The sequence below is a fragment of the Sceloporus occidentalis genome, unplaced genomic scaffold, assembly GCF_023333645.1.
Source record: "Sceloporus occidentalis isolate IW3139 unplaced genomic scaffold, rSceOcc1.0.p SCAF_14, whole genome shotgun sequence".
NCBI classification, from domain to species: Eukaryota; Metazoa; Chordata; class Lepidosauria; order Squamata; family Phrynosomatidae; genus Sceloporus; species Sceloporus occidentalis.
The window spans coordinates 4,227,739-4,250,777 of record NW_028316994.1 but is presented as its reverse complement, the minus strand read 5'-3'; the positions used below and the strand labels follow the sequence as shown (position 1 = coordinate 4,250,777).

Below are 23,039 nucleotides of genomic sequence, written 5' to 3'. Positions count from 1 at the left end.
ATCCTCCAGCTAAGTAATCACCTTTCTTCCCTATTTCTAGGAGTGCAGTTCAAAGCTTTCCTCTTTAGGTATCTTCTCCTCTTCTTTTGCCATCCAACCTGCTTCCCTTTCGGAAAGAAAATACAGCAAAAGGGGTTGGTAAAAGACAGCTTTTTATTATTGGCTAGTAGGTTGGCAGGAAGGAGAAAAAAATAATACATCCTCTCCCTTCCAATTCACCAATCATCTTTGGACAAAAATAGAGGGCCAGGGGCAGAAAGTGCCCTTGAAAATCTGATACAAAAGTATGCTGAGACAAGCAAGGTGGCAGGGTAAGAGGATAAACAGAGGGTTGTATGTGACTCTTAGAGCCCCATTTAGATTCCATCTGCCTTGAAACAGCCCCATGTTTGAACCATTCTCCCCAACAGGAAACGAAAAGACCCTGAAATACCACTCCTGCAAACTAGGAGAGACTTCTGCATGGGGAGGAAGGGGTGGGTGGGAGAAAAGAAGAACAAAATGACACCATCTCCCCACCACTCCCAACAAAGTGGCACTTACTGGTAGCTCAAAGTGAAGTGCAGACAAACCCAACCTATGTGCAAAGGATCTCTTAAGACACTTATATGGGAAATAGGGATTAGAGAAGAGCAATGCTGATTAAGGGAGCCATCACCAGCCAGGGCTGGTGTAGACTGGGGAGCACAAGGATGGGGGAGAGATATGGAATTTTGTCAGTACATCTCTGTAGTGTTTTCCCCCCTCACTTGTATGTATGGGTGTCAGTAGCCCCTCATAGAAGAGCTGTTGTAACTCCTAATTACCTAAGATAAAGGACATGTTTTCTGGGTTGGAGGGAAAAGGGGGATTATAAAGCCCTCCAGCCTAACTGTAGTGTGAGATTGAGGTGATCACTTTAAAGCTTGTGGGAGCTCAGACCTGGAGGGGAGGGGAGGGAAGGTAGAAGAGATTTGGACTCTATGGCTTGAGGGGAGCTTCCAACCCTGTCCACCGACTTTTGAGGAGAGTGGGTGGGGGAGAAGGGCACCAACTGGAAAGAGGGAGACACAGGGACTGCCAGATCCATCAGTATTTCCGCTGCAGCTTCTGGAAGTCACTTGTATTGAGGCGTGGCCGAGGCAGGTCCCCAAACATCTCTGTGCCATCTGACACTCGCAGCACCAGAGCCCGCATGCTGGCAGCAATCTTCTCGAGGTCAGGAGATGAATGCTGTAAAAAAGAAACTAACATGAGGAGGTGGAGGAAGAATTCCAAAGATCACCAATACACTACCATGTGCCCTACTCTTGTTGGTTGTAAATCCTGGCCACATTAACTCCACTCAGTGCCAACCAACATTTGCTCTTTGCCAGAGTCAGCAAAAGTTGCTTTTTTGGACCATTATACTCTACAATCTCCAGCCAACAGAGCCAATGACTACAGAGATAACTTTCCCATCTCCCATTTGTCACAGGTATTCCTTTAAAAGCAGTTAATATACTTGACTGCTTTTTTTAAAAAAAAATCCACCAAGAAAGCTAATTTCCGCATAAAATATATATCAGCCAATTCCATATCATTTATTCTGCTAGTTCTAAAAAGAATGAAAAGGCTATGTAGGGGCCAACCACAAAACACTTCTCCATATCTGACTTTGCAGTAACCCCTGGTCACATGTATTCAAGCCTATCTTTACAGTCACGGCAGATCTTAGAAACTTTTAAAGAAGAGATGATTCAATTTGGTAAATTTGCTACGCAATAAATTCAGTATGAAGACAAACAGAAAAACAGAACAATTACAGATAATAAATAACTAAGTAAAAAAATCAGTTCATAGACAGTTGCTAATAAAGAATAGAATACATGTAATACAGAGAATGGGGACTATGAAGAGCAGAAACTGCACAACCTAACGGCCCTTCCACACTACACAAACTATGATTCCCTTTAACTGCCATGGCAACATCTTATGGAATTTTGGTATTTGCAGTTTAGCTCCAGTGACTCACCAAACTACAATCCCAAGATGAAACTGGGTTTGACCTGAGGCCCTTTCACTCTATACCAGGGGTAGGCAACCTTTTTGAGCCGGGGGCCGGGTTGCTGTCCCTCAGACAACTGGGGGGCCGAAGCCGGAGGGTGGAGCTTCCACCCTCTGGGGCGGAGCCGCACATGGGGGTGGAGCTTCCACCCTCTGGGGCGGAGCCACATGCCAGGGCGGAGCTTCCACTATCCGGGGGCGGAGCCACATGTCAGGGGCAGAGTTTCCACCCTCCAGGGGCGGAGCCGCATAATATTTGCAAGAAGCTACTAGGGCCGGCAATGCCATAACACAGGAAAAATGCATGCCACTGTCTCAACCCACAAAAGAGCAAGCAAGTCCATGTGGGGGGATTTTACAAAGAGAATACCAAAGGATAACAACAACAATAATAAGAGCAATATTTGCAAGAATGGAAGCGACTAGGCAAGGCCACAAAACAGCAAAAAATGCATGCCACTGTCTCAACCCACTTTCTTTCTCTCCCTTCCTCCCTCCCTATCACTCCCACCTTCTCACCTTTTCTCTCTCTCTTCTCCTCTCCCTCCCTCCCTCCCCTCTCCCTCTCACCTTTTCTCTCTCTCTCCTCCCCTCCCTCTCTTTCCTCTCCCTCCCACCCTTTCTCTCTCTCTCTCCTCCCCTCCCTCTCTTTCCTCTTCCTCCCACCCTTTCTCTCTCTCTCTCTCCTCCCCTCCCTCCCTCTCTCTTCTCTCCATCCCACTCTCTCTCTCTCTCTCCTCCTCCCCTCCCTCCCTCTCTCTTTCTTCTCTCCCTCCCACTGTCTCTCTCTCCTCCTCCTCCCCTCCCTCCCTCTCTCTCTCTCTGCCTCCTCCTCCTTCCCCCCCGTCCCTCCATTTATAGGAGGGAGGAGGGCGGGGCCAGGAGGGAGGTGGGTGGGGCCGGGAGGGAGGTGGGCGGGGCCCATTTGAAGGCCCAGTGCGGCTCCTGGCGCCCCGATTCAGGGCTTCGGCTGCCGCATCGGGCCTCCCAGACGCCCGGTGCAGCTCCTGGAGCCCCGATTCAGGGCTCCAGAGGCCACATCGGGCCTCCCAGGGGCCCGGTGAGGCTGCTGAAGCCGTTTCAGGGCTTCGGCTGCTGCATCGGGCCTCCCAGAGGCCCGGTGCAGCTCCTGGAGCCCCGATTCAGGGCTCCAGAGGCCGCATCGGGCCTCCCAATGGGCGCCGCCATTTTGCCCTTCAAAATGGCGGCGAAGTCTCGCGCGGCCTTTATGGTCGCGCGAGACTTTGCCGCCATTTTGAAAGGCAAAATGGCGGCCGGAGCAGCTGAAATTGGCGGCGATTTCGGCGGCAGGAGGAAGCGGGGGCCGGCAGAAAGGCGCCTGCGGGCCGCATCCGGCCCGCGGGCCGGAGGTTGCCAACCCCTGCTCTATACAGTCAAAGCACTATGATTCCACAGATGTTCCCATGGCAGTTCAAAGTGGAATCATAGTGCTTTAACTGAACAGAGTGAAAGGGCCTTACGTCAAGCCCAATTTCGTTTTTTGTTCTGTCATTCCTAAATTCCCTCCAACCAAACTACTTAAATCTAAAATTGGTTTAACCCATTCTAAGCTTTTTAAGCAAAGCTGAAATTCTCTGAATGCTACCATCATATGCAAAAGAAACATTTCTCTTTACAAATTATGCCCAGCTCCACCTCCTTTCTCCATAGGAACTGCATAGCTATGTTTGCAAGGTTATATGACTCCTGAAAGCAAAAAGGTACTGGTTACAATTCCTAGAATCCCTGGTTACAAATTCTGGTTACAGTTCCCAGAATCCACCAGTCAGCATGCCAAGTAGTTCCTCAGACTCACTTTGCTGATTTCTTCATCTGAAGATCGCATCTCTTGTCGCTGTTCCTTGAAGCCCCAGATGGGTACTGAGACTGGAAGGGATTTGGCATATTGATGGCTGAGTGGTGGAGGGGCAGTCTGCCCAGGAGCCTCCTCACTCAGACTCCCATCTGGAAGAAAAGCCAAGGGTGTGGGAAAATGATGGGTTAGAAGGGGCAGCAGGAAGTGAACATCAACCAACAGTAAGCATTGTCTTCTCACACTAGTAGGGGTAGCCTAGATTCACTCTTGTGCCTTATAAGAATGCCTGGAACACACTAATAGGCTGCAGTTTATCAAATGTGCATGTTCATTGTCTTAACAGTTAAAGAAGAACAAGCAACTTGCAGCCCTCTGTATATTATTGGACTGCACTTCCTTCATCCCTCCCCACTGGTTATGCCAACAGGAACTGATGGGAACTGCAGTCAAGCAATGTTGCCTGCTGTGATTTTAAAGTACACCTTTAACGAAGTGGATATGTTCCTGGGCATTACTTCTCCTAACTGAAAATTTGGTACCAGAGACAGAAATAACATCAAAGAACAGGGATGGATTGCTGCACCATAAAAAAGAAGAGCAAATTTCAAATTTCAGCTAATCTTTTATCCAAAACTAACAATATGCATGTGTGAAATGAAACAAACAGGCCAGGTAAGCCTTGCATAAATAAATAAAAACATTTTGATCATTCTAGGGACCACTTGAAAGTTTCTTCCAAAAAGCAACAGGAATAATTTCTTTTACTAGCTTCCATTTTTTGATGGTTTCCATTTTAGTGACCAAACTTATTGATCTATGTTTTTTTTAATATGCTGGGTGGAGTTGATGAGCCAGCCTTATCTGTTCTCCCCCTTTCTCTCTGTTTTGCTATACATACATACCCAAAGGGATTCTGGAGGCAGCTGCCATTTATCTTGCCTATTGTAGGCAAGGAGACAACAGTTACAGTAGGATCAGCTAGAGTACAATCTGTGTTTCTCCAGCCTGCTTTCACTATCCCTCCAGTGCCAATGCTGTCCTGCTAAAAAAACTTTCCAACTAGACTGAGGACAAGGGGGAAAACGATGGGAGCTGGGTGGGCATAAAATACTTTGTAAAAAGGAGCTTCATTATGAGAGACTTTGTTAACTGAGGTAAGCCTGTACAAACTGATCTGTGCTAAATGGTCCTGAGTACACACTCTAATTTAAGAATGCAAAAAGGCCTTACTAGATTACATCTAGCTCACCACTAGCTTCTCACTGAAATCCTAGTATGCAGCAGATGCTGTGGTTCACAAGAAGAGACATGCTGCGCCATAATTTGACTTCTTCTCATCCCCAGTCTAATGTATCCATGCTGAGAACTGTCCACATGCAATTTGGAAATTGAAAAAAAGAACACAGCAGATCTTGAAAATACTGTTTTTGTACTTTCAGATCTTTACACCCTTATCCTATACATGGTTTTAATTTATTTTTATACATCCTAACATTTTTGCTTCATAACTGCTGGTTTCACCATGGTTTTACACTCTAATTGCTAAATTCTATTATTGGTGTGCAAAGGGATGTTACAGCACCTTTGAAACTACCTGTAACATGAGCTTTCATAGATTTGGTCTACTTCTTTAGATACATCTGAGTCTATGAAAGCTCAAGCTACAAGTTCTTTTGCACAGTTAGTGTCAAAGGTGCTGCAAGACCCCTTTGCATACTGATATTCCAGGTTAACATGGCTATGTCTCTGAATTCTATTATCTCTGGTCACCATTTTATTGTTGTATTTCATGTTATAAGCCAATCAATTTAAAAAACAAATGTAGCCTGTAGTGCTTGTCACTCTTAAATATATTTTAGTCAATCAATGTTATTTCCATATGCCATTCAAGTTTCTGAGTTTTTGCAACCCAAACATTGTCTTAATATAGTGCATATAGGAGCCCTGGTGGCGCAGTGGTTAAATGCCTGTACTGCAGCCATTCACTCAAAACCACAAGGTTGCGAGTTCAAGACCAGCAAAAGGGCCCAAGCTCGACTCAGGCTTGCATCCTTCCGAGGTCGCTAAAATGAGTACCCAGACTGTTGGGGGCAAATTAGCTTACTTGCTAATTAGCTTACTTGCTGTTCACCGCTATGATCTTTGGAATAGCGGTATATAAATAAAACAAATTATTAAATTATATTCTTTCTGTAATGTCTGCTTGACAGCATTAGATAAGCAATCATCTAGAAGTTTTCATCAGAAGACAAATTCTCAAAATATGTTGGGAACTACAAAAATATCTGTCCAGTTCTCGTGTTTACTTTAATATCTGAGTTTGTTTGCTTTTCTGAGCATGTATTGTTGTTCCGTTTATTTACACCAGCCACTACTTACCATCAGTGCTTTCCAGATCAGAGTCAAAGAAGGGTTCATAGTCCTGGCTTGGGGAATCCTCATCCATCACAAACAGACCTGCAAATGAATTGGAGTGGGGAGTGTTAAAAAACAGAATGACAGTTACTGCTGTCTTCCACAAAGGGATCCCAGGGGGGTAAAGCCAAGACAGAGCAATCTCTGAATAGATTGTGCAGGGATCAAGCATGCAGCTGTTTTTGGAATGGGATGGCTCTTTATACTAGAATCCCACACCCAAACATTTAGATCCCGGTTGAGAAACTTTTGGCCTTCCTGATGTTTTGGACTTCCATCTCCACATCTACAGTACTTATTATTTATTAGCAATGCTGGATGGGTGATGGAAATTGTAGGCCAAAAGATATAGACAGCCAAAGGTTTACCCAGGCTTTGCAGCAGTATAATAAACAACTTGACTGGCCACTATGTAGGGTTGCCAGGTGCCCCCTATTATAAGAGATGTCCCTTATTTGAGGGCCAGAAAGCTTGCCATTACAGAGCTGGCAGATGTCCCTTATTATGAGGGATGTCCTCTATTGGAGGGTTGGAAAGTTTTTCTTTTTATATAAACTTAACAATCCCATATTTTGGGGAATGGGTTCTTTATTAAAGACAAGTAATGCAATTTATGAATGTGGACAATAAATTAATTTTACAGAAAAATACATGGCTAAGTTAACTGAAAATACTTTTATTTGGTATTCAGCTGGAACACAAACTTGTTAATAGCCACTTCCTGATTGTCAACCTTGCATACCATGAATTTGGACTGTCTGGTAATGACATTTTGTGAATAGCATGTTGGACTAGGTAGCTCTTTGGCCTGATCCAACATGGCTCTTCTTATATTCTTACCTACCTCATAGGACTGTTGTGAGGATTAGAGTAATGGAGACCACATTTGCTGGTCTGTGAGCAGGGTAAAAAATGGAACTTAAGTCAGATTGGTTAGTTGACCAGTAATTTCTGACCTTGGCTCAATTGTTTAACTTTCAATAAGACCTGGAACAGCTTTCCTCAATTTAGCAACCTCCAGATATGTCTCACAAAATGACAGTTCCCAGAATTCCCTAGCACTAAGCCAGGGCAGTTACAGTGGTCTCAAACTGGATTATTTCTGCAGTGTCTTTTGGACCAAAATCTTGTTTCCTTTTTGCTCTGTGAATACACTAATCTGTGGATCTCCTTACATCCAGGCCATACTGTACCTAAAATATGCAACACCTTCTCCAGAAATGATACATATCTACAGGTCTATTTCAATGCTGAACCTTTGGTATGCTGCTTAAGCCAGGTTTTTCAGAAAACCCTGGGGATGATTTGGAGTGTTCTAAATCTCTGACTACTGTGTGTTTGTTTTGTCATGCTTCTGTGCTCCAAATTTGCAGATGATATAGATATGTGCGCATTTGATGGAATGGTGGGACATAAATATTTTTAAAAACACACCACTGACTTCCCATAGACTTACCAGTGGTGTCACTAGGATGGTCTCTCCCACCCGGCTGCTCCAGTTCAGTCAGTGTATTCCTGTCTCCTTCATCATCTTCATCTTCAGGTTCCTGGCTTCCAGAGGCCTGTGGCAAGGGCCCCTGGGGTGTAGGTGTCCTGTGTGGGGCAGGATCATCTGGAGCATAGGTAGGAGGTAAGCTCCTAGAGTAGAATTCATGAGTGGGAGGTGGGCGAGGGGCTGGGGGAGGGCGGGCAGCATAGGTGAAAGCAGTAGTCTTGTGAACCACTGCAATATCTTCGAGGTAGCGTTGAACGGCATCAGCCAGAGCACCACTTCCATGCTGCGCATAGCTGAAGCTGGTAGGGGGTGGGGCCCTGAAGGCAGTGAGCAGCACAATCTCATTTCCTGTATGACGCCGGTACTGTTCTGCTGCAGCAACCACAGCTGCCCAACTCTCTTTGTGGTTATCTGCCATATCTGCCATCCTGCAGCCAACAAAAAAGAGAAGAGTATTAACATTAGGGTTACCACACGATTTTTAAAAAATCCTGCAGGCAAGCAAAAGGAAAAGGCATGAACAACATAGTTTTCAAAAATCTTACCTAATCAGTTGTTATGAGGCTTAGTTGATTAAAAATATCAAATAATCTGATGCACAGCATTATACTTGGGGGAAAGACTAGTAGTTTTACATGGCAAAAATACAAATTACAGCAGGCACCAGAAGAGATGTGCAATACAGATCTTAGAAGGGTTGACTTCAGATGACATCCCCCAGAATCCCTCAACCACTGACTTTATTGGCTGAGGGACTCTGGGAGCTGTAGTCCAAAGTGTAACTTGCCCAAGCTTTGTTGCAATGCCTTTTTTTTTTTTGCAAAATGTGTCACTCACAATTTCTATAAGCACTTACATTAAAGAAATTTGTTGTTGTTGTTGTGTACTCAAATCATTTCAGACTTATGGAGACCCTAAGGCAAACCAACTTATGGTAACAATCTTCAGTACACCGTTGTTGTATACCTTCAAGTCATTTCTGATTTATGGTCACTCTAAGGCAAACCTATCATGGGTTTTTCTTGGCAAGTTACTTCAGAGGAGGTTTGCCATTGCTGTCCTCTTAAGCCCGAGAGAGTGAGACTTGCCCAAGGCCATCCAGTGGGTTTCTGTGGCTGAGCTATACACTATATTTCTATACTATACTATAATCCTGGTTAATATCTGGACCAAAGCCTAGGGGTTTGGCAGGAGAATATTCATCTTAGAAGGTCATAAATCACAATGGCTACGTATGCGATAAGAGAGGTAAGAGTGTGTAGAGGAAGAATAGTGTGGATGGGAAAGGAAAGATTAAAAGGAAAGAAAGTGTGGAAAAGAAAAGAAAGAAGAAGGAGGATGGTATCTAGAAGGTCAGACATGGGAGTAACAGGAACAAGAGAGATCGGGAATGAGTAGGTTGGATAGATTAAATGTTAGTGTCAGCAGAGGGATTTTTTATGGTTGTACATTCAAATATTCGTTTAAAGTAGATATAACATGAATGAAGAGACACGATGTAGAAAATAGTTACATATATATATATATATATAGAGAGAGAGAGAGAGAGAGAGAGAGAATGTTTACCAGTTGATCATTTTAATTTGATTTGTAAGGTTACCTTTTATGTTCAAGTTTACTAGTGTTGTTACATTATGTTTAAAAACCCACATTTTTTGTTCTTTTTTCTTGTGTTGTTGTGTGGTTGTTCTATGTTGTGTATATGTATATTTTTCATAGAGGTGTTTCATTAAAAAAATCTAAATTAAATCACAAGGGCTGGGTTCTGTCAGGGAAAGGCGGCAGCCACAGACTTTGGGGAGGTCAAGAAACCAGGACACCTGGGTCTTCTCAGGCAGAGGGAGGTAGATAGGTAGGTTTGGAAGAGGCCTAGGACGACTCATCCGCCTGCAAAGAGGACAGAATAAAGTTTAAGGAGGGAATGGTTTGGATTTGGGGGTCTTCTGTGGACAAGACCAGAGCAGACCCCTACCACAAATCCTGGGCCCTTTCAGGGGGAGAGGTAGGGACCCTTATAAACAAATAACAAGGAGGGAACACAGGACTCAGGACTCCTGGCTTCCCTCAAGCAACAATATGCATTTATTGGAGACTAATATAGTGGGGAGGAGTCCTTTGAGCACTCGGACTCTGCTGGAGAGCTGGGTTCGAATCCCAGCTTGGTCATGGAAACCCATTGGGGGACCCTGGGCAAGTCAGGGACGCACTAAAACAAGTGACAGCACATGCCCATGGGGAAACCATAGAGCATCACTGGAGAATACATGCCCATAGAGATACATAAGGGGAATATTTGCCCAAAGGGAACCACTGGGAATTATATTCCCAGAAGGAAAGACAAGAAAATTCTTCCCCATAGGGAAATATAGGAGAACATTTGTCCATAGGAAAACCTAGAACACTTACTCTATCTTTCCCTATGGGCAAGCACTGCCATTTGCTTTAGTACCTCAGGGCCAGGTCACACTCTCTCAGCCTCAAGAGGATGGCCATGGGAACCCTGTGGATAGGGTCTCCCTAAGGCTGCATCCACACTGGAGAAATAACCCGGTTTGGCACCGCTTTAACTTGTTGTCTAGCTCGTGGCTATGGAATTCTGGGAGTTGGAATTTGTTGTGGAGCCCAAGGCCCCACAACAAACTCCAACTCCCAGAATTCCATAGCCTTGAGCCAGAAAGAGTTAAAGCGGTGCCAAACCGGGTTATTTCTCCAGTGTGGATGCAGCCCAAAGTCCCCCAGTCCTCCTCCTCCTCCTCCTCCCCTTCCTTGGTGGGGCTTCGGTTACCTTCCAGAGCCTCTCCAATCTGCTTCCAGGCTTCACCACCGGAGTCTCCCCCACCCCCTTTCGGGGCAACTAGACGGAGCCCTGACCCCTCACCTTTCACCCTCCCCACAGCCCTCAATTGCACCCCCTCCTCCTCCTCCTCCTCCTCTTTAAACAACAACCGCCTCCTCCTCCCCCTGCCCACCCCCACGGCTCCGCCTCTTCCGGTTGCCCACAGCAGACATGGCAGCGGCGCCCTCACGGTGCCCTTCCTAAAGATGGCGGAGGGGGAAAAAGGGGCGGGGGAAAGGGGAGAGCGGACTCGGAGCAGCTGTGCCCGAGACAAAGATGGCGGCCGAGGATGACGTGTCCATGGAGACATAGTACTGTGTATATGTGTGTGTATGTACACACACACACACACATATATATATACACACACATATATATTCATATGCTATATATGACTACATATGAATCTATGAATATGTGTGTATGTATATATAAATACACATATTAATATATATATATATATATATCATAAATACGAATATGAACATATATATATATATATATATGAATATACATATGTGTGCATTTATTTTATATATATATATATATATATATTGTGTATGTGTGCATATATATATATATATATATTCATATAAATATGAATATGTAAATACACTTGTCCCTCCATATTTGCTAGGGTTAAGGGCACAAGACCCCCGTGAATATGGAAAAACTGCAAATAACAAAAACAAGTTTTTACCTGAGAGGACACCTCTCTAGGAATCTCTAGGTCCTCCAGTGCAACTCTGTGGTCAACGTCCGACAGACACTGACCATAGAACTGCACTGGAGTAGCTACAAATGCCTAGTAGAGTACTCTCTAGGAATCTCTAGGTCTTTCAGTGCAACCTTTAGTTGAAATTGACCATAGAGGTATGCTGGAGGACCTAGATATTCCTAGAGAGAACATATTAATCAAATCTGTGAATAGCCAAAGCCGCAAATATGGAGGGACGAGTGTGTACGAATATAACACAGAGAAACAGAATGGTTCTCAGTTGGCAAAGGGGTCAGACAAGGCTCCATCTCTCCCCTTATCTCTTCAACTTGTATGCAGAACATATTATATGAAAAGCTGAAATGTAGGACATGTCCTGGAAAAGGAGGACATCTGGTCACCCTGTACTTCCACCATTTTAAAGCAATGGCTTCCAAACTTTGTTCTTCAAGATGTTTTGGACTTCACCTCCCAGAATCCTTGACTCTTGGCCAACGTGGCTGGGGGGTTCTGGGAGTTGAAGTCCAAAGCACTTGGAGGACCTAAGTTTGCAAACCATTGTGTAAAAAAAACACCATTTCTAGGAGTAGCCTTGTTGGCCATATTATAGCAAAGGACAACATTTGGTGGATTTGGGATGATATATTGTACTTGGCATCATTTTAGTCTAGCATATTACACTTTATAGTTTTGGTATGAACAACTGTATGATATATCTTTAACTCTGAGACTGATATTTTAGTCTGCAGTTGCTTCATGACAGAAAAAAATGTGACCTAAATAAATAAACAATAAATAAAAATTTCCCCTCAGTCTCAGGGTCCAATTTTGCCCTCTTCCAAGATGGCGGCAGAAGGCTTCCTTGGCGCCCTGAAGCCCTTCTTCCGCCAGGAACAATCATGGCGCCGAAGAGGACCTGGTTTATGAAGGAGGAGCAGCAGCAGCAGCAGCCCTAGCAAAGGGCCCAGGAGGAAGCGACGCTTTGTTTTTCCGGAAGTGGCTGCAGGGAGAATGGAGTTGGGCTGCAGGGTGAGGGGCTGCTTTTGACCCACAAGGAGAGGGTTGGTCAGCTTCCCTCCAGGATTGAGGGGGTCTGAGAAGGAAAAAAGGAGGCTCCTGTCTCAGAAAGTGCTCACGTTTCATCTTTGGGAGGCCTTATAATATAAATGCATTATGAGGTGGGAGGGTAGAGTGGGTAGAGCACTTTCCTTAAGTTAAAGGGAGATGTAGTATCTAGACACTTGGGGGGTGCATCCTACATTTCCCTCATCAGCAGTTTGTAAAGCAATGGTGCCATACCTGTAAATTTGTCCTTGCCACATAGTTTGGGACTGTGTGGTTGTTGTTGTTGTTGTTGTTGTTGTTGTGATAAAGTCTGTTTTAACAGTGCTGTTCAAGGGCTGAGCATCATGCCCCAGTTGCATGATGGGAAGAAATGGGAGGACTTGGTTAATATTGTAATAATTTCATTCTGTTTTAGATGTACTTTTTTTTTGGTATGCTTTTAATTGTGTTTTTTTTAATGTTATGAGCTGCCCTGAGTCCCAGTTTTGGGGAAAGGGTGGGATATAAATATAATAATTGTAATAATAATAATAATAATAATAATAGGTTTGGGGAGAAATAGGAGGACTAGGTTAATATTGTAATAATTTAATTCTATTTTAATGTACTAGTTTTGTATTCTTTTAGTTGTACTTTTTTTAATGTTATGGGTTGCCCTGAGTTTCAGTTTTCAAGAAACAGATTATATAATACTACTACTACTACTACTACTACTAATAATAATAATAATAATAGATTTGGAAAGAAATGGGAGGATGAGGTTTGGGGATAAATGTGAGGACTGGGTTTGGGGAGAAATGGGGGGTCTGGGTTTTGGGGTGAGTGCTCCTCCTGTCTTGATGGTCCATTTTCTTCTCCTGCTGTAGGTTGCATTTGAGAAGGATGGTGTCTACTTACACACCAGTGCAAAGCGTCATCCTGATCAAGATTCACTCATACCAGGGGTTATCCGGATAATTGAAAAGGTAGGTCTAATGTAGATTTATCGTTGTTGTGTATCTTCAAGTTGCTTCCGATTTATGGTGAATCTGTCATGAAGCTTTCTGGGGCTGAGAGTGTGTGACACACCTAAGGTCACCCAGTAGTTTTCCATGGAATCGAACCCTGGTCTCCAAAGTTATAGTCCAATGATGAAACAACTACATCCAGTGGCTGGCTCATCCAGTGTGGGATGTTGTTGTTGTGTGCCTTCAAATCATTTCCAACTTATGGTGAATATAAGGCGAGCCAATCACAGGGTTTTGTGGGATGAGAATGTGTGACATGGCCAAGGTCACCCAGTGGTTTTCCATGAAATCAAACCCTGGTCTCCAAAGTTGTAGTCTTAACACTCAAATCACTCCACCTTGCTGGCTCATCCACTGTGCGATGTTGTTGTTGTGTGCCTGCAAGTTGTTTCTGACTTATGACAATGCTAACGCTAACCTATCATGGGGTTTTCTTGGCAAAGGTTGTTCAAAAAAGGTTTGCCATTGCCTTCCTTTGAGGTTGAGGGAGTGTGTCTTTCCCAAAATCACCCAGTGGGTTTCCTGGCTGAGCTATGAATTGAATCCTGGTCTCCAGAGTTGTAGTCCATCACTATGTCATGCCAGCTGCCCCAGTGTGGGATACCAGTTGAAAGTGAAAGCCATGTATCTGTAAGGGGCGGGGGGGGGGGGGGATTAGACACTAATGCTAAAGAACCTGCCCATATTTGGACTTTTATTTTGAACCTTTAGTATGACATGAAGAAACTTCAGTAAGCTATGTGGTCACATGCTTCTCCTCTGTTCCAGTGTGGTGAGGAATTGAGGACCTCTTAGTTTTGTTTTTATTTAACCACAGCTTGTCATGTTGAAATGAACAAACTGTGGTTAGTGTTAACTGTGGTTTGCTTGAAGGTATGATAGAGGGGAGGCTGGTCCCAAGGCTTCCGGTATTTTGTTCATGAGATGCTAAATGATTTTCATGTGATGCTTACATGTGGCCATTGTCAGGGCAGTGTGCAGTTTGCATGAAGGTAGCACTTAGTCACTGGTATGAATTCAGTATCTGTGTATTAGATCTAACTTCTTCTTTTTAAAAAGCTGTAAGTTGCCAGCAATTGTGATTTAAAAGTTGAACTTAAAAAGTGAAATACAGCATGGAATTGACCCACATTTCCAGTAGCTGGGTGAGGGGTTGATTTGCTAGGAGCAGGAAGATGTACATAAAGTGGCCTCTTCAATACTCAGAAAGTGTCTTGATCTGATATGCTGCTAAGATCAGCGTTACTGAAATTTGCATGATCCTGGTGACAATTTCTTTCATGAATCTGGAGTGACTTAATACAATGTATATACTCAGAATTTTTGTGTACTAATGTGACACCTGTTGTGTACTGGATTGGTTAGTACAGTGTGTGTACAGCTATGGATATTTTGGAGTTCTGTTTCTCTTATAGGACTGTTTCTCCCTTTATTCAGGGTTCGGACACTTTGCTGCAATGGACACCTGTAGATGAGTCTTCAGATGCTGCTCAGATCGTGTATACCAAGAAGGTGAGACTCCTTTCCGGGTAATATGATCCTCCATCAATATCTGTCAAATCATCTCTTTAGTACATTTCATCCCAAGCACATGGCATAAGTGAGAATGGGTTTTTTTTAAAGACTATTGGCTGTTCATTGCATTAGGAATCATTGGTATGGTTCCCTTATTCTTTGCAGGCCACCATGTTGTTGTAGTCACTCAGTGTTGGCAAAAATAGTGGAATCCTGTTATCTTGAATCATTCTCCATGGAAAAGCTACCCTTCAAGTTCTACTGGAATATCAGTGAAGAAATGTGAAACAGCAGCTGAGATTGCTTTTATATGTGCTCTTGATTTGAGCTGGCTCTTGGGTTGTGTTCCCTTTAACCAGAACAGACTAGATTTGAATACCTCTGCAAAATTATTAAAATGTTTGCTTTTATTTTTTTTAATGATTCATATATACAAAGTGATTTAAGTACCCTACTTTTTCCTCATACACAAGATTATTGTCAATGAAGCCATATGAGGTTATCCCAGTTTTTGTAGTTCTTTTTAACTGGAAAGTAGCCTTTTTCTCATTGGGTCATCTGAGGAACTCTTGGAATTAGTAGACTAGAAGAAGTGCACTGTGGTATCGTTAAATATTGGAAACTGCTCTATATTTATTTATTTTTATCCTCTCCATAAGACACCTAGGGCAGCTAACAGCTTATACAAAATACAGTCCAAAGCACTTTGTTGATGGCAGTTTCTTTCAAGACAGTTTCATATGGCAACCTTATGACTGAGAGACCTCCAAGTGGCTTGGTTACCAACTGCCCTGCTTAGGTCTTGTAAACTAAGGGCCATGGCTTCCCTTATTGAATCAATCCATCTTTAATATGGTCTTCCTTTTTTCCAGGAATATCCAGTGAGTCATGTTGTGTCATGATATGTCAAAAGTATGATAGCCTCACTTGAGTCATTTTGGCTTTCAGGAAGAGTTCAGGCCTGATTACCTTTGGGCCCATTTACTTGTCTCTTTGAAAGTTCATGGTATGCATATAACTTTCCTTGCACCACATTTCAAATGAGGTGATTTTCTTCTTGTCACCTTTCTTCACTGTCCAGGTCACAGCCAAACATAGAAAATGGAAATAAATATTATGGCATTAATGATTCCGATTCCGATTGGTATTCAGTAATACATCTATTGCCCTTTCAAGTAAAGAAACTACTAATAAAAATTAATTCTAAGAACAATCCTCACCCACAAATGTAGCACTTATTTATCCCCCCCCCCCAAAAAAAAAATACTTGTATGTGCAATGGCCCTCCATATCTACAGATTCTTTGTCTATGGATTCAATTACTCACAGCTTGAAAATATTAAAATATATATATATAAATTCCAAAAAGCAAACCTTGATTTTGCCATTTTATATAAGGATACAACATTTTATTATTCCATTGTGTATAATGGGACTTGAACATTCATGGGTGTTGGTATCCACAGGTGTGTGTGTGTATGTGTGTCCTGCAACTAAACCCCAGGGGATACCAAGCACCTGCTGTATAAATTTGTATTCAGCTGGCACCTAAAAGTCAACAGAGAGGAAGAAAACTAGATCTCCATAGTGGAGGTGTTCCTGCATAGAAAGCTCTGCTGCCATATGGTTCTGCAGTAATACAGGCCTGTTACAGACAGCCAAAATAAAGCTGCTTCGAGTCACACTGGAGGTATTGTGTTTCAATGATGCATGCGTCCTAAGAGTCCAGAAGTCGCACCAAAGCCACGCTCCAGCCCTAAGGACTGGAGCGTGGCTTTGGTGTGGCTTCTGGACTCGTAGGACACATGCATCATTGAAACACAATACCTCCACTGTGACTCGAAGCAGCTTTCTTTTGGCTGTCTGTAACAGGCCTAAGGTTCTGCAGCCAGTCTTAAATCTCAGATTCCTTGGAATGGTGGAAAACAGACCCTGAAGTTCTTAAGTCCTGAGCTGTTTGCTGACTCAAACTATTAGTCTGTCTCATTCTGTACTGCCTTTTTACAACTGGCAATAGCTCTCCAAAACTTTTAGCAGAGAGGGAGGGGGAGAGAGAGAGTTCTTTTTCAGCCCTCTTCTAGAAAATCTTTCTGATTGAATAAACTGTGAATACATCCTTAGACTTTCTGGGCATTGTGTGTTGCCACAGAGCCCTGGCCCTTATGTAAAGTTTCTGGGAAAAGAGCACTCTGTGGGCGTATTCACCGATGTTGGTAGCATTGGGTGCTTCTGTGTAGATTATTAAGCAGGGAACTTCACTATTTCCAAATTCTTCATCTGTATTAGTATAATCTTTTTCCCCACCTCTCACAAAAAAGATGATGTTCAGAGAAATCCTGTGGGGATATCCTTAAAAGTTTATCCTTGGACATAGACACACCCTTCTAGCACAGAGGGAATAGTAGGCTGTAATAGGTTAAATAAGCATGAGGAAGGATAATGGGATCCTTTTATGAAGATGCCCCACTTCCACCTTTTCCTTGCTCAGATTCCTCCTGGTAAAATTAGGAGTTAAAACATTTTGCTTTCACATTATTTATCGCAACTTGGCATTTGCAACCAAAGGTGGCCACTTTGGGGTTATGTTACTGTGTGCATTCAAGGTTGCGTGCACACTGCAGAAATAATGTGGTTGGACACCACTTGAACTGCCATGGCTCAGTGCTAGGGAATTCTGGGAGTTGCAGTTTGTTGTGACACCAGAGCTCACCAACAGTGCAGGATAAATGTCTCGCAAAACTACAATTCCCAGAATTCCATAGCATTGAGTTATGACAGCGAAAGTGGTGTCAAACCAGATTATTTCTGCAGTGTGAATGCAGCCCAAGATTCCTGGCACACTACACACATTTCAACACTGTGTAACCCCCCCTCCCCATCCTCATGAGGGCGCCCTTGACCAGTTCATCACATCCGCTCTCTGTTTTCCACATTATATTCCAATACTCAGTCATATGATTATCTACTTTCCTTGGCTTTATGCAACAGCTTCCTTCCTGCCTTTGTCCCCCAATAAACATTCTTAAAACTGAACTTGTCACCTCATCTCTGTACGCTCAAGTTTTTGAATTTGAATTGACGTTCTCACACACAACCTGCTTATATAGGTCTGTCTCTGGATGCATTTAAAACTTGCATCTGAGGAAGTAGGCTCAAGTCTACAAAAGCTCATGCTACCAGGCTCTTTCTTTTACTTAGTCTTAAAGGTGCTACAAGATCCTTTTGTATACTGATTTCCAACTTGTGGCAACCCGAAGGCCACCCTATCACAAGATTTGCTTGGCAAGCCATTTAGACATGGTATGTGCCTTAGAACACAGCTCAAAGCTTAGTGTTGGCATAGATATTAATGTTCTGTCATATCAGTTTTATATAGTTTTATATCTTGAATAAGAGACATGTGCCACAGTGAGCTTTCTGACATACATTTTAAGCATAATCTTCTGTGTCAACAATCAGTCAGTAGTGAACTGGCTGTACCAGTGGCTCCAGATTCTTTAGTCTTATCTCATTGAGAGCCTGAGTGGTCCTTTTCCCTTGTTAGGTAGCTGACCAGAAGTCATATATTATCCTCCCCACCCCCACTCCCACCCCCTGCTATATCTTTCAGTACCTTCTAAAATATGGGTTGGGATGGGTATAGGTATATAAACTGAGAACAAACACAGATTCATTTGACTTCATCCCAATGTGGGAGGTGTGTACATGTTCTTGAGGACTTAATGGCTTTTGGGGCACCCCAGTTCATTGGTTATGGCATCAGAGGTGGGTTTTTCCTGGTGTAAATATCTGGCCTTTTCTCATTATGAGCACCCTCAGATTTGTTTTTATGTGGTGTGCATTGACTAAGCCCTGCTCTGTGACATTATTTACATAAACATTTTTGGGAAGTTGTGGCAAGGACTAGTATATACTTTCAGGCTGTAAGTTTGACTTTTCTCTCCGCAGGACCCTGTGGGCTGCCAGACTGAAGAAGAACTGTTTGATCCAGGTTATGAACCAGATTGGGCTGTGATCAGTACAGTGGGGACTCGATCTCGGGCCCAGGAAGAAACAGATGGTAAGTAAAAAAGAAAGATGGAGAGGGCTGCTGCATCATCTAGCCAAGCAACATTGATTAGAGCTTGGAAAAGTTCCTTTATTTGGCTATTGCTTTCACGCTGCCCCCAACCAGAATGGCCATGGCTTGAAAGTTTTCCTTGCTCTGTAATGGATTAAGGAATGTTGTTAAAGTTGTACATATGGTGGCCAGATGGATGTAGGGAATAGGAAACTAGCAATTATGAGTTATACATCCCTGAAAGAAAAATAATTTTCTAATACCAACCATTTCATTTTGTATGTGTATCTGCCTGCAAGTCGCCTGTTGACTTATGACAATCCCATGAATTCCATAGGATTTTCTTAGGGATGATTGTTTTGCAAGTTCCTTCCTCTGAAATACAGCCTACAACGCTTGGTATATATTGGTGATGTCCCATTCAAGTATTGACCAGGGCTAACCCTGCTTAGCTTCCAAGATCAGATGTGATCTGGTGCCTTCATCTTTGTTTTTTTCTCCCATCAGCTTCTGTACCAAAATCTCCAGCTCCTCGTGGCCAGTGGGCTTTCTCTCTCAGCCTGTCCGAACTGAAGTCCATCCGCAAGAGTAAGCCAGGTCTGGGCTGGTCCTACCTTATCTTCATCACCAAAGACGGCATCTCCATTCAGGCCCTCCACTTTCACCGTGGAGGCACCAAGGCCCTACTCAAAGCTCTCTGCAAATATGTTATCCTCGCCACGTGAGTGATAACAAATATATGTTGCTTTATTTGTCTGAAAAAGAAAATGGTGAGAGTGGTTTGGGGGGTAACTCAAGTCTGCCATAGAAGATCCTCACTCATCCAATCATAGACTTTTGGGGTACTCCTAACTTGTGTTACTTGGAAGTGACACTTGGCACAGCTTTGGGTGAAGGAGCTCTGTTTTTATCTCCAAAAGTGCTTTTCTTATCCTGTCCTTATAATGGGAAGAAAAGCTGTCTTAAGTGACATCTAGTATGGGAGAAGTTAGATTCCAAAAATTGAATTTTGAAGATTTTATTTTGATGCCTTGAGCAAGGCTCTAACCTAGTCCAAAATTAGCTCCAGTTTCTGGAAAGCAAAGGAAGAGAAAGCATTTATGTAAGGCCAGTTTTTGTAGGGCAACTGTAGGGAGCAGAGTGCTGGGTACGATGGACCTTTGGTGAGATCTAGTAGGGCTTTCTCCCCTGTTAAGTTAACATAACCTTTCCAGACTAAATTGATCAAAATCATTCAATAGAGTTTTTCCTGGATTGTAATATTTGAGTCTACAGGTATAATAATATGGAGCCCTGGTGGATCAGTGGTTAAATAAATGCTTGTACTACAGCCACTCACTCACAAACCACAAGGTTGTGAGTTAAATACCAGCCAGGAGCTCAGGGTTGACTCAGCCTGGAATCCTGCCAAGGTCACTAAAATGCGTACCCAACTTGTTGGGGGCAATTAGCTTACACATTATAAACCGCTTAGGTATAGAAATGTACTTGCTTGCTATATGTTAAATTTTTAAATTACTTTGGATGTTATTTTATAGCAGAAAAGCAGTATCTAAATATAAATAAATAGTTTGTTCTGTGACATAAAGCAAAAAGTGTTGTGTAGTGCTCCAAGCAGAGAGAGAGAGTCAAGAGTTCTCTCTAATGTGCTGGTTTTCTGCATTCAGGAAATGGGATTCCTATCTGCAGTATGTGGTTTTGGAAAGACTCTACCATATTGTTGCAAAGTAATAGACTATACACTATGAATGGGCAAAAGCAGGTGTATTCAGGTAGTGCTTCAGGAGCCAGATGCATCCAGAGTCTGGTACTTAGATGGCCCCTGATGTGCTGGTTATATGTGCTTGGCTGTACCTTTCCTGCAAGAGGACAGTAATAAGAAGTGAAATTACCTACTCAGTCAGCTTCAATGCTCTTGGGCCTTCTCAACCAGGAAAAGCTTCACCAAAAGCAAATCCAGCTACCCAACCAAGGTTAGGCGACCAGCTTCGGTGCACCCATACTTTCCCTAGCTGCTGAATGCCTGCAGAGAATGAAATCACTTGAGCTGCTGACCTCACTTTTCCCTTGCTTTTTCCAGGGGTTCAGCAGGTTGCTGCCAGAAAGCCTGGTCAGGGAAGGCCTGCTTGTAGTGAAGATGCCACCTGCCAAGCTCCTGACACCTTTTGGCCAGTAGATTGTATACAGGTGTAGGATTTGGTCCCCCACCCAAGAAAAGGTTCTCTTTTACTAGTGTAGACTGTATAGCCCAGTGCTAAAAGTCCTTGGGGCATCATAAGAAATTCACTATAGCATTCCTTTCTCTCCTTGCAGCTCTCCCAAAGATTCCCGTCTCTACCTGGTTTACACACACGACTCGTATGCCCTCTCACACTCCTTTGATGAACTTCAGCTCTTTGATGACAGCTCTTCCAACCTGGTGTCGGTGAGACCCTCTTCCAAAACTAAGACTATGCTCTAGTGCAGGGGTAGACAACCTTTTTGAGCTGGGGGCCGGGTTGCTGTCCCTCAGACAACTGGGGGGGGCTGAAGCCAAAAAATAAATAATTAATTAATTTTTTAAGAATATAAATAAATAAATAAATAAATAAACCGGGACAAATGTAGGACAACATTTTTAAATAGTGGACACTTTTTTTAAAAAAGTGGAGGACACGCAAAAAAATTTGCTGATTTTTTTAAAAAATGTTAATATAAATGCATGTTTCTGAAGCGTCTATAGACAGTTGCCCCCCTTGCCCCTGTGCGTGAGAGGCCAAAGGCCCCGGTGGCAGGACCGGGCTGGGGCCGGTCCCAAGGCCTCGCCGGGCCGCATCTGGCCCGCGGGCTGCAGGTTGCCTACCCCTGCTCTAGTGGATTTTGGACAGAGCTTTGAAAAAGTTCCCTTTGGGGACTGCTACAGTTGCCCAGCTAACAGGACTGGTTTCTGTTGGCCTCTTGGAATTGAAATTTCCAAGCTGTGATTTGGGATGTGGAGAGGATTTACAAAGTCAGGAGTCATGGTTTCTACAGAATGGGTATGGAAGGATGTAACTGGTGGAAGTGATGGTAAAATGGGGTTCATGGGAAGAGTTTCTGTGGAGTTTTTAATGGGAGCTAGCTGTGATTTTTGACAAGAGGTTTTGAGAACTTGCACTCTTGGGTTCTGTTGAGGAGTAGCAATAGAAAACTTGCATGCTTCTGAGTGTGTATGTTTTGGGAAAATGAGAGCCAGTGTATGTTTGGAGTGTTCTTGGAGTGACACGCCTGGGTTCTCTGACAGGGAAATGGAATTCTATTCTGACATGTCAGATAATGGTGATGCTGGAAACAGATGTCTGGATTCTAGAGCTTGTTCTCTGTTCCCTGGGAACATTGATGAGTTTGTATTTTTTATTTCATTTATACCCTGCTTATAGCCAAGATTGCTTCCAAAGCAGCTTAAAACAAGATGTACAACAAAGGCAGGAATATATTGGCCTCTTATGATTCCTTCTAGTTGGTGACAGATTCTGCAGTCTAGCTGTTGTCTCCTGGGAGAGAGAAGAAGGAGCTACAAATAGACTTAGGGCAGTCTGATGGTAAAAGGCCATCAAAGCAGTGTTTCCAGTGTGTGGGGAGAATGCAGATAAATATTTCTGAGACTGGCTGATATATGCCTGGTCTGCCAATTACATACAAACCTAGATATAACCCTCTTGTGAGACAGCCTGTTATGTGTGCTTTCATACTATGGGAGAGGCCTCTCACAGGCCACTCCACTTGCATTATGTGCAACAGGCATCTTATACAGTGCAAAGCATAGTCCCCAAATATGCTGTCACTGTCTTTCTTTCCCTTAGCGATTCCTGCAGGATCCTTATGCTGCCACTTTTGGTGGCTTCTCCAAAGTCACCAATTTCCTCCGTGGGGCTCTGCACCAGGAAGATGGTATGGCCCAGCATTCCCATGGTGATCCAGCTGCTGCCAATGTTGAAGATGAGACCGGCTTTGAAGTTATCACCTGTGTGAGTGTTGGAGGAGGCAGCTCCAGTGAGGGGCTAGGAAGGGTGGGACAAATGGCAAACAGTCAGGTATATATGTATGTGTACAAATACCTTTACATGAT

General features: G+C 43.4%; 2 protein-coding genes across 7 annotated transcripts in view; one reads left to right on the top strand and one right to left on the bottom strand.

The window, feature by feature from the left end:
* Positions 1-133: 133 nt before the first annotated feature.
* LOC149303606 (proline-rich AKT1 substrate 1-like) lies at positions 134-12,632 on the bottom strand. 4 transcript variants are annotated; one of them, XM_089481184.1, is made up of 5 exons: positions 12,605-12,632; positions 7,713-8,179; positions 6,221-6,298; positions 3,842-3,990; positions 134-1,212 (listed from the first exon to the last, which is right to left on the bottom strand). In XM_089481184.1, the coding sequence occupies exons 1-5, from the start codon at positions 12,625-12,627 to the stop codon at positions 1,069-1,071; spliced, it is 861 nt and encodes a 286-aa protein (XP_089337310.1). In that variant the 5' UTR covers positions 12,628-12,632; the 3' UTR covers positions 134-1,068. The 4 variants fall into 4 exon arrangements, with proteins under 4 accessions (XP_089337310.1, XP_089337312.1, XP_089337313.1 ...); XM_089481186.1 differs by lacking the exon at positions 12,605-12,632 and adding an exon at positions 10,537-10,636; XM_089481187.1 differs by lacking the exon at positions 12,605-12,632 and adding an exon at positions 9,352-9,705.
* The window catches only part of LOC149303605 (TBC1 domain family member 17-like), a 27,838-nt gene continuing 16,936 nt past the window's right edge, over positions 12,138-23,039 (top strand). Inside the window, exons 1-7 of one of the 3 annotated variants that reach the window (XM_089481182.1) lie at positions 12,138-12,334; positions 13,237-13,335; positions 14,815-14,889; positions 18,841-18,952; positions 19,460-19,673; positions 21,266-21,377; positions 22,774-22,938. In XM_089481182.1, coding sequence (XP_089337308.1) covers positions 12,317-12,334; positions 13,237-13,335; positions 14,815-14,889; positions 18,841-18,952; positions 19,460-19,673; positions 21,266-21,377; positions 22,774-22,938 — 795 coding nt within the window. In that variant the 5' untranslated portion in view covers positions 12,138-12,316. Of the gene's footprint in view, positions 12,335-12,420; positions 12,484-13,236; positions 13,336-14,814; positions 14,890-18,840; positions 18,953-19,459; positions 19,674-21,265; positions 21,378-22,773; positions 22,939-23,039 lie in introns of those variants that run through there. The other 2 variants (XM_089481181.1, XM_089481183.1) reach the window with 2 other exon arrangements.